At 34.3% G+C, this 14,612-nt stretch overlaps 1 protein-coding gene across 5 annotated transcripts in view; it reads right to left on the reverse strand.

The window, feature by feature from the left end:
* Window positions 1–339: 339 nt before the first annotated feature.
* Window positions 340–14,612, reverse strand: part of LOC105257993 (RING finger protein nhl-1) — a 92,812-nt gene continuing 78,539 nt past the window's right edge. For 4 of the 5 annotated variants that reach the window (XM_011268976.3, XM_011268977.2, XM_011268978.3 and 1 more), the window contains 6 exons: window positions 12,548–12,648; window positions 8,675–9,223; window positions 7,777–7,938; window positions 4,979–5,135; window positions 2,759–3,040; window positions 340–1,081 (listed from right to left, as the gene is read on the reverse strand). In XM_011268976.3, the coding sequence (XP_011267278.2) occupies window positions 650–1,081; window positions 2,759–3,040; window positions 4,979–5,135; window positions 7,777–7,938; window positions 8,675–9,223; window positions 12,548–12,648 (1,683 nt within the window). In that variant the 3' untranslated portion in view covers window positions 340–649. The remainder of the gene's footprint in view (window positions 1,082–2,758; window positions 3,041–4,978; window positions 5,136–7,776; window positions 7,939–8,674; window positions 9,224–12,547; window positions 12,649–14,612) is intronic. The other variant, XM_025406340.1, reaches the window with a different exon arrangement.

Below are 14,612 nucleotides of genomic sequence, written 5' to 3' on the forward strand. Positions count from 1 at the left end.
TTGAACTTGTTATTTTAAATAGATAACGAACAAATAATTTTCATTAAGTCGCCAGACATTTATTTGTCCGACTTATAAAGATCGATTTAATATCTGAAGCCTCTCTATTGAGCTTGTATCAGAAATTAAATCGAAGTAATACTTCTAATTTTAAATGTCGCTCTTTGCAAACTTTATATAATTCTTATAACTAAAATTAAATATGAGAAAAATAGCGATTGTAGCGGTAATGAACTAACGATTACTGGTTTTACAGTAAAATTTACTGATTTTACGGTGAATTTTATTTTAACTGACCATAATCAGTGAGATATAAGATAAAATAACAAAAAAATAAGCGTTTCCACTGAAGATCAGTAAAATACTCACTGATTCTCAGTGAAATCTTATTTTACTGTTTAAATTAGTGATATTTTCACTGATTCACTTTTAGAGAGCGACTCCTGAGATACTCATAGACGTCGATTCCGAATATCCACCTAACACGACGTATTTGCATTGCCCGGATATACATTCGCTTTTACTCGCTCATCATTAACGATATTAATAAACGCGAATATCATAAATTGGCGCGTATCCGTTTTGGCAAAAGAGCAGAGAGCTCGCGATTTCTCCGACGTTACATCAACAAAATGGCCGACAAAGTCGGTCAGAATACTTGGACCCGGTGATTCTCGCGGTCGCAGACGACGATGTTGCCGGTGGAGGTGACGGCGACGCCCTCGAGGCCCTTGAACTCGCCGTCACCGCTGCCCCAGCAGCCGTAGGACTTGAGGAAGGTGCCGTCCGGACTGAAGATCTGTATGCGATTGTTGCCGGAATCGGCGACGACGATATAGCCCTGGTCGTCGACGGCGACGCCCCGCGGGAACTTGAACTGACCGTCGTCCGAGCCCTCCGAGCCGAAGGATGTCAGGACGCGGCCGTTGACGTCGAATATCTGGACGCGGTGATTGTTGCCGTCGCTGACAATCACTCGGTTCGTGTTGCTCACCGCGATGTAATGCGGGTGCTCCAATTGGCCGCGTCCACCCCCGCACGAACCGAACTTGCCCACGAACGTGCCGTCCGATTGAAATACCTGTCAAGGTGACACATCCAGTGTTACTATACAGAGTGTCCCGAAAGTCCCGGACCGGTCGAATATTTCATAAACTATGCACTTTAGAAAGAAATGTTTCAAACAAAAGTTGTATGGCTTGAAGAGGGCCATCAGATAGTGGCAATGATTTGACATGGGAGAGTCATTTGAAAGTCACGTGAAGATCATCGTCAATTTCTTAAACGCAACTCCCTATTTTTTATTACATATTCGTGTAGCTTATCTCGAGAGCTTTCCAAAACACTATAATAAAGTATTTTTTTCATTGAGTACTTTTCAAGTTATGAGGCTTGAAATCATTTCTTAATTTTACATAAACCGTAAAATATCTTGTAAAATATTCATTTTTCGATCATCTTATCTTAATACTTTTATGTACAAAATAATGAGAGGAATCAATTGGTGTAAAGAAAAAACATAGTTGTTTTTAAGAAAAAAATATATTATTTGCAATTAACAATTACATATTTTTTTTAAAACAACAATGTGTTTTCTTTACACCAATTGATTCCTCTCATTATTTTGTACATAAAAGTATTAAGGTAAGATAATCGAAAAATGAATATTTTACTAGATATTTTATGGTTTATGCAAAATTAAGAAATGACTTCAAGCCTCATAACTCGAAAAGTACTCAATAAAGAAATACTTTATTATAGTGTTTTGAAAAGCTCTCGAGATAAGCGAATATGTAATAAAAAATAGAGGGTTCCATTTAAGAAATTGACGGTGATCTTCACGTGACTTTCAAATGACTCTCCCATGTCAAATCATTGCCACTATGTGATGGCTCCCATCAAGCCATACAACTTTTGTTTGAAACATTTCTTTCTAAAGTGCATAGTTTATGAAATATTCGATCGGTCCAGGACTTTTGGAACACTCTGTATATGTACTGTATAGCGTAAAATACGATGCTGTTAGTAGGAAACGCAATTACTTTCGATAAAGTCGTACATACGCGACACAGGATGTTTCGATAAAGATGGGCAATCTCTCTCGCAGTGCGGATAAAAATAAACGCGAATGTTTCTATAAATTTTTTTCTACGACGTACCTCTATCGAAATATATGTAAGGTCTTTAAAATTAAGATTTGAAAGAAGATTTTCTTGAAATCATTTTTATATCATTCTGTAGATTTTGATAATTTGTAGTCATTATTTTTAAGTAACCGGGTCTTTAAAATATATAGCGTGATGGATTTTATATTACTTAGAAATCTTCTCTCTTACAAAATTTTGAAGATAAGTTTCTTTCATATTTTTAAATATATTTAAACAATTTTTTTCTCCATATGTTTTTCTAAAAAAGAGTACTTTTGATTTTTATTTCATCAAAACTAACTGTATTTGAAAATTAACTGTCTTATGGGGAGAACAAATTTAATTAATAGAAAGAAGAAGATGATAAAAGATGCGTTGTAGGAAAAAATACAAGGTACAAGGATTTATTTTTATTTGTTTATGTTCACGCAAGATAATCATAATTTACTGAAACACCCTGTATTTCATCATCATACCGAATACATTATCAATAACAATGAAAAGAGAAAAACTCGTACTAAAAAAAATCAAAAAAATCAGCATGTTCGATCTTGCCAAGAATCAACGGTTTATCGAAAGTTGATTGATTAAGGACGATGTAAGGAGCGCACCTGTACGCGATGATTCTCCTTGTCGCATACGTAGATGAATCCGAGGGCGTCGGTGGTGATGCCCCAAGGATAATTGAACCGGCCGTCGGCGGTGCCCTGGGAGCCAAAGGCTCGCAAGAAACGGCCGGACGGATCGAGCACCTGGATCCTGTGGTTGTAGCGGTCCGCGATGATGTACTGCCCGATCCTGTTTACGGCCACCCCGGCGAGGCAATCGAATTCGCCCTCGCCGCTGCCGTACGTTCCGAACTCCTTCATGAAGTTTCCATTACCGTCAAATACCTGCGATACAAGCGTCGTTTATATCGATCACGCGCCGATATTAAAATCGGCCGTTCGCGGCCAACCGCAATATAACGCGTCCTGGGAGAGGAGACCTCTCTCTCCCTCGTTCACCTGCCGCGCAGTCGAAGCTGGCTTATTTATGATCGCCGATACGCCGATACGTGTACATAAATGCCTATGAAATTTTGAAACCTTCGTACCTTACGGATGTATACGAGGTAACTGTTACGTCGCTTCGAAAACGATGCAATTGATATATCGAGGCTCTTGTTAATTGTTAATGTTAGTTTATATTTTTCTAACATCTTCGAGAGATGAAATAACAGTTTTTAAAATGTCTTACAATTAAAACTTTTCCTAATAAAAATTCCTTTTCAAACAATTAAAAGAGATTTTAATAAATTAAAAAGATTTTCAAATAATTATTAATTTAAAATAATTATTGATTTAATATTATATACAATTAATTTATCGAGGCTCTTGTTAGTTGTTAATATTAGTTTGTATTTTTCTGACATCTTCGAGAGACGAAATAACAGTTTTTAAAATGTCTTACAATTAAAACTTTTCCTAATAAAAATTCCTTTTCAAACAATTAAAAGAGATTTTAATAAATTAAAAAGGTTTTCAAATAATTATTAATCTAAAATAATTATTGATTTAATATTATATATAATTAATTTATCGAGGCTCTTGTTAGTTATTAATATTAGTTTATATTTTTCTAACATCTTCGAGAGACGAAATAACAGTTTTTAAAATTTCTTACAATTAAAACTTTTCCTAATAAAAATTCCTTTTCACACAATTAAAAGAGATTTTAATAAATTAAAATGGTTTTCAAATAATTATTAATTTAAAATAATTATTGATTTAATATTATATACAATTGATTTATCGAGACTCTTGTTAATTGTTAATATTAGTTTGTATTTTCCTAACATCTTCGAGAGACGAAATAACAGTTTTTAAAATTTTTTACAATTAAAACTTTTCCTAATAAAAATTCCTTTTCGAACAATTAAAAGAGATTTTAATAAATTAAAAAGGTTTTTAAATAATTATTAATTTAAAATAATTATTGATTTAATATTATATACAATTAATTTATCGAGGCTCTTGTTAGTTGTTAATATTAGTTTGTATTTTTTTAACATCTTCGAGAGACGAAATAACAGTTTTTAAAATTTCTTACAATTAAAACTTTTCCGAATAAAAATTCCTTTTCAAACAATTAAAAGAAATTTTAATAAATTAAAAAAATTTTTAAATAATTATTAATATAAAATAATTATTGATTTAATATTATATTACAATTGATTTATCGAGGTTCTTGTTACTTGTTAATATTAGTTTGTATTTTTCTAACATCTTCGAGAGACGAAATAATAGTTTTTAAAATTTCTTACAATTAAAACTTTTTCTAATAAAAATTCCTTTTCAAACAATTAAAAGAGGTTTTAATAAATTATAAAGATTTTAAAATAATTATTAATTTAAAATAATTATTGATTTAATATGATACAATTGATTTATCGAGATTCGTGTTAATTGTTAATATTAGTTTGTATTTCCCTAACATTTTCGAAAGACGGAATAACATAGTTTTTAAAATTTCCTAGGATTAAAATTCTTTTTCTAATAAAAATTTCTTTTGAAACAATTAAAAGAGATTTTAATAAATAAGAGAAATTTTCAAATAATTATCAATTCAGTTAATTCAAAATTCTTACGATTAAAATTCTTTTTCGAATAAAAATTCCTTTTGAAACAAAAGAGATCTTAATAAGTAACAAGTAATTAAATATTATCAATAAATAATCTTAATAAAAGAGATTTTCAAATAATTATCAATTCAATCATACGTGAGAGATTTCAATTGTCTCGTTTAGATTCAAATATAATCGCGGATGAATTTTGTAAAGAGTGACTTACTTGAATACGATGATTGGAGCTGTCGGCCACGACGATGGAGTTGTCCGGGCCGACTGCGAGGCCTCTCGGCCAGGTAAAACATCCGGCTTCGCTCCCCCGCATCCCGAACTTAAACAGCTGCCGCCGCTTCAGCAAGTAATGACTCCTCCGACCATTGCTGGAATCGAACGATCGGGGGAAGCGGTCAATAAAGCTCATTACGCGGATTCCCAATCTTCCCGCGATCATAAATCACTTCGATCCCTCCCGACCCTTTCCCTCTCACCCTCTCTCGATCGGAGGGGAATTCCTCGCGGCCACATGGTCAGTTATGTAATTACGCGCTAAATCTACGCGATCAATTTAATAATACTTTATCCGTGATTCTTATCGAAGCCTCCTCTTGTCCATCGGGAGAGATTTACGCGAAGAGGCAAACTCGGATATAGGGTTCTCCGTACATCCTCATTTCGCGTCGCCGTTCTTAAAAGAACTGTACTTTCGCAAAATCCACTTTTCAGAAGGAACTCGCTGTTTCACTCCGGCGGAAGAAGCAGCGGTAGATCTTCGAGAATTATAGCCGCGCGAGGAGGGGATCCGGTTGCGGCGCAACGGATAACGAGGATAAAGTATTTTGTGATTGCGATACCCTGGCTCTGGATACGTCCAGCTTCCGACTCTACCTTCATTCTATGGCGTATATTTGGAAAGTTGCAAGTTCTTTTAACGATCGTAGCGCGCGTCCGCGTACTTTTCTTTCCGAAAGTGCGAAAACTCGCTACGCCCTCGGGATGTCGTGCGAGAAAAACGTAGACGCGACGTCGTTCATTTCCTACGTAAATTCGCAAAGTAAATAAAGAATTTCTCGAGCGGAGTTGTGAGGCGTTTTGTCTATAAATTTTTCCGTTAAGAAAAAACTTACAAAAAAGCGTCGAAAAATATCAATTTAAGGACGTTTTGTATGTACAATCCCAGCAAAAAGTAGCTGAAAATCAATATTGACGAATATATCCACTTTTGATGTATTTTGAGTATGAGAAATTGTGTGGAATATTACAATTGATCTTAGCTACAGTGCAGAGATGTATTTTTTAATATTTATTGCGTTTTTACTGAAATATTCCGAATTTTGTTAATCGAAATGATTAACTTTTGGCAGAGAATTTTTTTAAAGAAGATAAATAATGATAGTTTAATAAAAAATATCAAATTTAAATATTATTACAATAATTATAAAAGTAATTATAATTATAAAAAAAAATTACAATAATTATAATTATAAAAATTATTACAATAATTTTCCTAGATAAGCATCCATCTTGTAGGAAATTTCTCTGTGATGCAAAGTTATTTCTGCGAGAGTGAAATAATTCCAACGCGTATGCATTCAACACTTACAATTGACAAGTGACAGATAATTAAATGTACAATTCTAATTAAGGATATATTGGACGGACGAAAAAATTAAAGTTGGGCAGAATACGAATTGATCAAAAACTTTTTAAAAATCATGAAATCGTACTTCAAATTATTCTTTAATATAAATAGGTCTTAATTTCCAAGAAAATATTGCCACGTTTTATCATCAATATTGCGTCAAACCGATAATCACAGTTATTTTTTAATAATAATTTCAAAACGAGCAAATAAATCGTTTTAAAACTTTGTGGGAACATTTTTACATGTATGAAGAATATAATATTAGAAAATGAAATTTTTATCATTGTTTTCTTATAGTTCTTATAATTTATTACCTGTCTCTTGAACGTTTACATAAGATCCTATGTTAAAATCGCAAAATTCAAAAATTATTAACTTTTAAAGGAGCAAGTAAAAAAATTTGAAATAATTCATGATGATTTAGAATATTATTAAGAATGTTAAATTAAAAATTCACGGCGATCTCATTGATTGTAATATATCTCCAATACATCCTTAATTGAAATGATTAACTTTTGGCAGAAAATTTCGCCTTGTGACAGATACATGGCTAACTTCATTGAATTGTATTTATATCTTTTTAACCAGTTAGTACTTGTATAATATTATTTGGCCAAATATTTTGTCTGTATCTAAACTTTTGCAAATTTTCAACAAATTCTGAATATTATTTCCATGTGTTTTTGTCATTTGAACGTCATTTGATCGATGTGGTTATACGTTTCTCATAAGAACATATGTTAATTCGGTGCAAATTAAAATCCTTGTGAACGCTTTAGTGAATTGATTTAAAAATTGTACTGAAGATTCTATACATATGTAAGGACATTCTGTACAATTTTCATTAAATTCTCAATATTTTGAAAATAGGTACAAAACATCCTTAAAAGAGATTATTTCCTTTTTTTGCCTTTATAGGATGTTTCTTAATAAATGCGAAAAATTTTAAGAGATTCTTTGTGAAAAATTAAGGGGAGTTTTTCATAACATTTAAACATATACTCCTACATCCCTCTCTGTGGAGTTACACTTCTCCAAAAATAGGAATAAAAATTAGGTTCTTATTTTTTTCTCAAATTTGAAACAAGTTAAAGAAATGAAATTAGGTGAAAATTTTCTACTAGTAAAAAGGTTATTTATTAATATTTTTGTCAGCCTCTCGTAATGTTATAAGAGGATGAAACTAGCAACCCTTATTCAATTTTTTATTAGCACTTTTTAATGTTTAGATGAAAAAATCTCCCTTAATTTTCGACAAAGAATCATCTAAAATTTTTCGTACTTATTAAGAAACATGTATATAACATATCACGATTATATAGGCATAACGATTTGAGATTTGTCTTCGTGCGAAAATATAACGCGACTATAAAACTCACCTAGTGGAGGAACCTGCTGCCGCGGGTGTAACGGGAGCTGCTGTAGGGGACGTGGGGGAGCCTGACGGGTTTTTTTGGTCGTCGTCAGAAGATTCGAAGGATGTTTGCCCGGTGTGCCTCAAAGGCAAGCCCAACGATAACCTTCTCGAGGCCGCGCTAGAGCTGCGTGAAAATGATTTCAAAGGTTTCAAGAAATTACAATAGAAAATTAATTTCACTTAGGTAATAATTGAATTGTCATTTTAAATAAAGTCTTTCATATTATTGATATCAAAAGAGCTTCGTAATAATTCAGCGTGATGTGTAAATATGTAAATATGATTGATATGTAAATTTAATACGATTTGTAAATATATGGTGTTGCCAATATTAGCTAATATATACAGATTCTAATGCGCGTATAATATTCCGAATCATCGCGTACAACGATAGGATTAAAGCTTAGTTCAACATGATATCGTGATATCCGATTTATCTGATTTATTTCACTATGAAAAATAGAAAATAAATTAATATACATATATCTCCCATGAGGAAAAACTCTCTGACGTCCTCCTATTTAAAATCTCACGATATAAATTTTTCTTCAGTTGGTGCAATTTCTTGATATCATTATTTTTGTAGAAAATGGAAACTACTATTTCAAACAATTTTTCGTTAAAAATTTTTCCATTTACATAATAATAAAAATAACAAATTTTACAGCATAATTTTTTCAGCTAAATTAAATTTCTAAATATTTTCACATTTTCTACGCGAAGAGGGATTTTTGAACGTTTCCTTTTTTAAAACGAGATAAATTTAACTTTAATAAATTCAACATTATTAGATCATTCTCCCTGATCTGCTCGAGAAGTCGCAGTCTGCGAATTCGCTCGCCAAACGATTCGGGTCTCACCTGGACGAGGGTATCGTGGAGGACGAGGAGGGCGGTTCCTTGTCCTTGGTGGTGCGGTTGCCGTATTTGTTCTTCAGGTACCTGGCCCAGGAGCTCAGAGCCGCGCCGTCCTTCTCCGCGCCCGGGCGATCGCGTTCCGGGCTCGGCTCCCTCGACTTCAGGGCGTGGGTGCTGCGGCTACGCGCGAGCTCGGAGCCGACGCCGTACTTGGCCGCCAGGTAGGCGTTCGGCGACTGGGTCGTCGGCGACGGCGGTTCCTCGTCCAGGTCGAGATCGTCGCCGCCGAAGTTGTGCGAGCTCCTGGAACGGGCGAGACGCTGCCGGCGCTCCTTCAGGGCAGCGTATCGGGATCTCGCCGACAAGGGCGAGTCCACCTCCGCATCCACGTCCCTCTCGCGTTCTCGCTCGCGTTCGCGTTCCCGATCCCGTTCTCGTTCTCGTTCCCGTTCCCGTTCCCGTTCCCGTTCCCGTTCCCGTTCCCGTTCTCGTTCCCGTTCACGCTCGCGGGACGCCATCATCGCCGCCTGGCTCCTGCTCTTGTTCAGGAATCTGAAACATCAGCGAGAGGGTGCGCTCAATTCGTCTGTATCGAAAGTTTATCTTCTTACGCTGCCAGCTTGAATTATTTCACTCTCCCAGAAGTAATTGTGTTTTTATTACATAGTAATAATTTTAGGATTTTTTGGGGTATATTTTTTTCAGAAAATAGTGAATGAGAGTTTTCAGAAAATATCGAATATAGAGAAATAGATTATAATTACACTGAGAAAAATCGTTTGATTGTATCAACAAGATGTATATGATTGAAGGCATTTTAATTAAATCATACAAGAATTTCTAGTTATCATGATAGGACTCGATTTTTTATAACTAGAACGTTTAATAGATTTTACTATAAGAATTTGATTAGTATTTTTTGGTTGAATCTACACACTGAGGAAAAAATTATCTTGAAATAAAAAAATTTTAGTTAACTCAAGAAAGCTATTCATTCGGTGGGTACTAATCACGTATTTACTTGTATTCAAAACGTCTGTTTGCTTAAGTTAAGTATTTATTTACATATGCTTAAAAAAATATAATTTTTAATTAAATATTTTTATATTTTAATTTTACAAAATATTTATTAAAATGCATTTTTTATTCCCAAAAATTTTAAATTTTTTAATTTAAAAAAATAATATATTTAATTTAATAAATTATAGTACATATTTTACGAAAATAGTATTTAAATATAAAAAATATATAAATGAAAATAATGAACTTAATACAACATGCATATTTAATTAAAATTAAATGCTTTTGCTTAAATGAAATAAATAATTCCTTCCATTTAGAGCAAAAGTTTCAAGAAAACAAATTTATTTGATTCAACAAAATTTTTCGCTCCATAAAATTTCTTGTTGCATTAACTTCTTTGCTTGCCGCTAAGCGGTGACCCACTCTTAACTTTACTCGTATTCAATATTTGCCATGAAATGTATATAAAGAACTAGTATTAACTAATATATATTAACATTAAATCCAAAGTATATTTTTTTTTTTTACGAGCAATAATACCAGAAAGAGGACGCTCTTTGATTGTGTGTGTTTGAGATGCATCCTCTTCTTGCATCACTGTTTAATTTCTAACAAACTGAATTTAAAATAATTTATTCAATAATCTGAATTGAATTTATCCAATAATCTTGTTGGAATTAAAAATATTAAACAGACTTTTGAGATTAAATGGAAAAAATTTTAAACGACTTGGTGCTGGCGAGTTTAGTATTATTAACCAGAAAATTTGGTAAATTTGACAGGAAGAAATTAATCAGATTCATTTGGTAATTCCTATAAGAATTCTGGTTTGTCCATTTTCCAACAGATATACTGATTGAATCTATCAGAATTCTAATTATGCAACCAAATTTTTTTCTCAGTGCATTATACATATTTTTTTTTAGGGAAAATAATGACAGTTTACAAAAATAAAATTTTATTATTATATAAATATTGTAATCATTATGTGTATTTTTTTCAAGGAAGATAATTAATGATAGTTTAATAAAAAATTTCGAATTTAAATATTATTACAATAATTATAAAAATAATTATAATTATAAAAATTATTACAATAATTTTCCTAGATATCTTAAAGTATCCACCTTGTAGGAAATTTCTCTGTGATGCAAAGTTATTTCTGCGAGAGTAAAATAATTCCAACGCGTATGCATTCAACACTTAAAATTGACAAGTGACAGATAATTAAATGTACAATGAGATAATTAAGCAACGCGATGAAAAAGCAATGTAATTCCATCTCATTTCATCTTTTTGCGTTATGTAATTGCTAAATAATATGTAGATTGTCTACGGAGAGAAGCGTAAAATATATGAGCACGTTGTTAATTGTAAGAAAGTTAAAACAACAATTAAACTTTATCTTCCGTGCTATGTATGACGTCTTCCAAAAGATATTACATTTGTTAATGCATCCCTTTAAATATTTGCCAATTATCGAAATTTCCCCCGAATTTTTTAGAGGTCACAAACTCTACGATAGCTCGGTCGGTCTTTCATCTTCTTCATGTTCTGAATCGTAATTGTCCAAGCTAAATTCGAGTGGATTTCGGGTAATCGTACACCCTTGAAACATTGGATGGTCTCGACCTCGGGACACGCGCGGAAAAGCGATACCCATTGTGAACGAGCGGGATACCGCAGAGATATCTGCGGTCGTATTTTCAAACGAGACCTCACATCGGGGCTATTTCGGTGCACGTGCGTGCCGCGAGCGCAAACTGTGCAAGGGAGCATGGACGCAATATCGTCGCAACGGAAATACTTCGCGTACAATACGTATATATCTGCAGCGCGCTCCATTTTGAAGAAAAAAAAAAAGAGAAACTCGAATTTCGTCTTCAAAATAAAAATGGCAGACACCGTTTAAGCGTCATTGATAGCGATTAAAAATATAGTCGTCGAGATCATGGAGAAAAAATATTTGACATTTGGCATTTGAAAAAAATAATTTTCAAAATAATAAAATAATTTCTTTCACTTTAAAATAACTTTCTTTTTTTCTTGAAGATATTTATTGGCGATTCATCGAAGAAAGAGTTACGCTGCATTGATTATATGCGTATAATGTCAAACTTTTATACCGCACAAAGAAGACGCTATTTATTCGCGTATATTACGTTTGAAAAGATACAATAATACGAGCGTGAATTGCATACGCTAATGAGTTGGGGATGGAACAAAGTAACGAGGTTAAGGAGCTAACTGCTTTTCATATACATAGACTTTGTGTCAGTATTACTGTCTCGTTTATGGGATTAGCTTTCGAGGACGTGATTTGCATTTGATTGCCCGCGAATTTATTCGCTGTCCGCGATTATACGAAGTTCTCGCGAGCTATTGTACCGAAAAGTTACGTCGGGAGGGATCTGAGATATATTGATATCGCGTTAATTAATTTTATTTCGCGGTTTTAATAGCGCATACAAACGACGAATAATAAAAACACACAGGCAATACTATGGCGAATTAATTAAAGCTTCTCTCGCTGCTGTCGTCGCGCTTGTGCGAATCAGAGGAAGCGGTTATGGACAAATGTTTAAGAAAGTTATTATTGTCACATAAAAAATAATCACATTCCGATATTATATGTCAATTCAATGTAACAATATATGAGACAAGCTACGAGATCAGTGTAGTTAATTGGTGCGCTAATATGCTAATCTCTCATGTGTGGTCTGTACACTTGCCGGAAGCCGTTCATCGTCAGTGGAAGATGTCGTATTACATACTTATCGGATCGGTTGCAGGTTTTTTTTTTTTCGTTTACTTTTGGCTTTTGAAATTTGAAAAAAAGAGACCTATGCTTACGAAACGGCCACTGATCTAATTCGATTCCAGCTCCATGGATGAGCGCAATCGTCGGCGGCCACCGATGCGCCGCTCATTTTATCACAGATTCGTGAGACATCCTGTATACATGAGTATGATGAATATGCAGATAAGTGTTTTACTGTGATGTATTCGCACGTATACGTCATGCACACCATTTTTTTGCAACAAGTACCGTAAGTACCTTTATCTTATTACACAGGCCTGCAAAAAAGGGGGTCAAAATTTCTTTTTAAGATGCAATAGTGATTTTTGACGTAATTTTGTGCGCTGAATCCGACTCTGGCCGCCGAATTTGCGTAGCACGTCAGGTTTTTGAGTTATTTGCAGTTGAATAGCGCAAAAATCGCTACTTTGGCCAAATTCATGAATTTATTGTGAGTAAACCAAATTTTTGGAAATATTTCTGTCAATGGCATCGTATAGTACTCACCTTCATCTTTCGAATCCACTTTCGATTATCGCCGCACGATTTTTTTTCGCTCAGATATACAAGTCATAAGACTGGTCATGCATAGGGATCTAATAAGCCATTCTAAATCAACCGTGCCACCTCTTTATTTCACTACGAATCAAAATTAGGATTAAAATATACATTTTTAAACTTTCTGTCACCTTTTGAAATTAAAAATGGCGCATCCAATATGGCGAATAGAATCACAATAAAAAGGCATAAAATTTAGAAAAATTTATCAAAATGTGTAACAACTGTATTAGATATTTCTTTACAATACTTTTTTGGACAACCGAACCTGACATATGTCAGTCTTTTCAACTTTCAACATCATGGATCTATATTGATGTCTATATAAATTTTCTTTAACGTAAATTTTCTTACAACGTCATACTTATATATCTCAGTGAAGAAAAATCGTGCGGCGATAATCGAAAGTGGAAATTTGAAAGGCGAAAGTGAGTATTATACGATGCCATTGGGCAGAAATATTTCAAAAAATTTGGTTTCCTCGCAATAAATTCATGAAATTGGCCAAAATAGCGATTTTTGGGCTATTCAACTACAAATAACTCAAAAACCTGACGTGCTACGCAAATTCGGCGGCCAGATTCGAATTCAGCGCACAAAATTACGTCGGAAATCACTATTGCATCTTAAAAAGAAAAACCTCGCAGGCCTGTGTTATTAGAAGCAAGAGGGAGGGCAAGGGAGGGAGCTGTTACTCCTTTAGAAAACTTGGAAGGGAGTTTTAAATCAATGAATAATGTCTCTTTTATATTTAATTTCGTTCAATTTCCAGGTCCCCGATGTGTCCTAGATTATTTTACCGTAAAATATTCCAATTATGTCTCGCGCGCAGATGATAACAGCCCCTCCGTTGTTGATTAATCACAAGTAACCGGGGAAGTGTAAACGCTCGTATATTACATTATAATTAGCGTCCCGCAGGGTAAGTTAGTGTCGCACTCGAAAGAGGATGGGACAAGGGGGACGGGAGGGGCGAGGGGGGTAAGAGAGAGGGGGGGAAGCTATGCGGACGATACGGATGAAATTTTCGGATTGCGTCAAACAATGTTTGTGTAGGTTTGCTCGAATTTGAGAAAGTTCATGAATGTCCGCAAACTTCGGCATAAACATAGTTTATCGCGCTTGTGTGTATGACTTTGCGCCGGACCCTCTCCTCAACTAAGTTCGTATTTCGTCGTATTAGGTCGAGTCCCAGTGCATCGGTAGAACCCGACGTGTCACCCGAAGTAAGAAGTTTCCAGTTTACGAAACTGGTAGATCAGATTGCAAGGCTTTGGATCGATGGTTCTACATTTGCCTCCCCCTCCTCCGCCCCCTTCCTTCTCCCTCCCTTTCTTTACCCAAACGACTGTGTGGAAGCTGCGAAGTTTCGACACCACCGATTTGTTATAGCGGCGAACGGAGTGCGCAATGTGCTAAGAATACTGCGTTGCGTTATGCAGTAATCCACTTTCTCGGCTGCAAGTATTTTTACGGTAGAAGGCTGGGAGAGAGAAAGAAGCTCGACTATATATTTCAATTTTTTGAAAAAAAAAAACGGCGCAAAATTTGAGAGAAAAG

The sequence above is a fragment of the Camponotus floridanus genome, unplaced genomic scaffold (assembly GCF_003227725.1).
Source record: "Camponotus floridanus strain SB8 unplaced genomic scaffold, Cflo_v7.5 scaffold14, whole genome shotgun sequence".
Lineage (NCBI taxonomy): Eukaryota > Metazoa > Arthropoda > Insecta > Hymenoptera > Formicidae > Camponotus > Camponotus floridanus.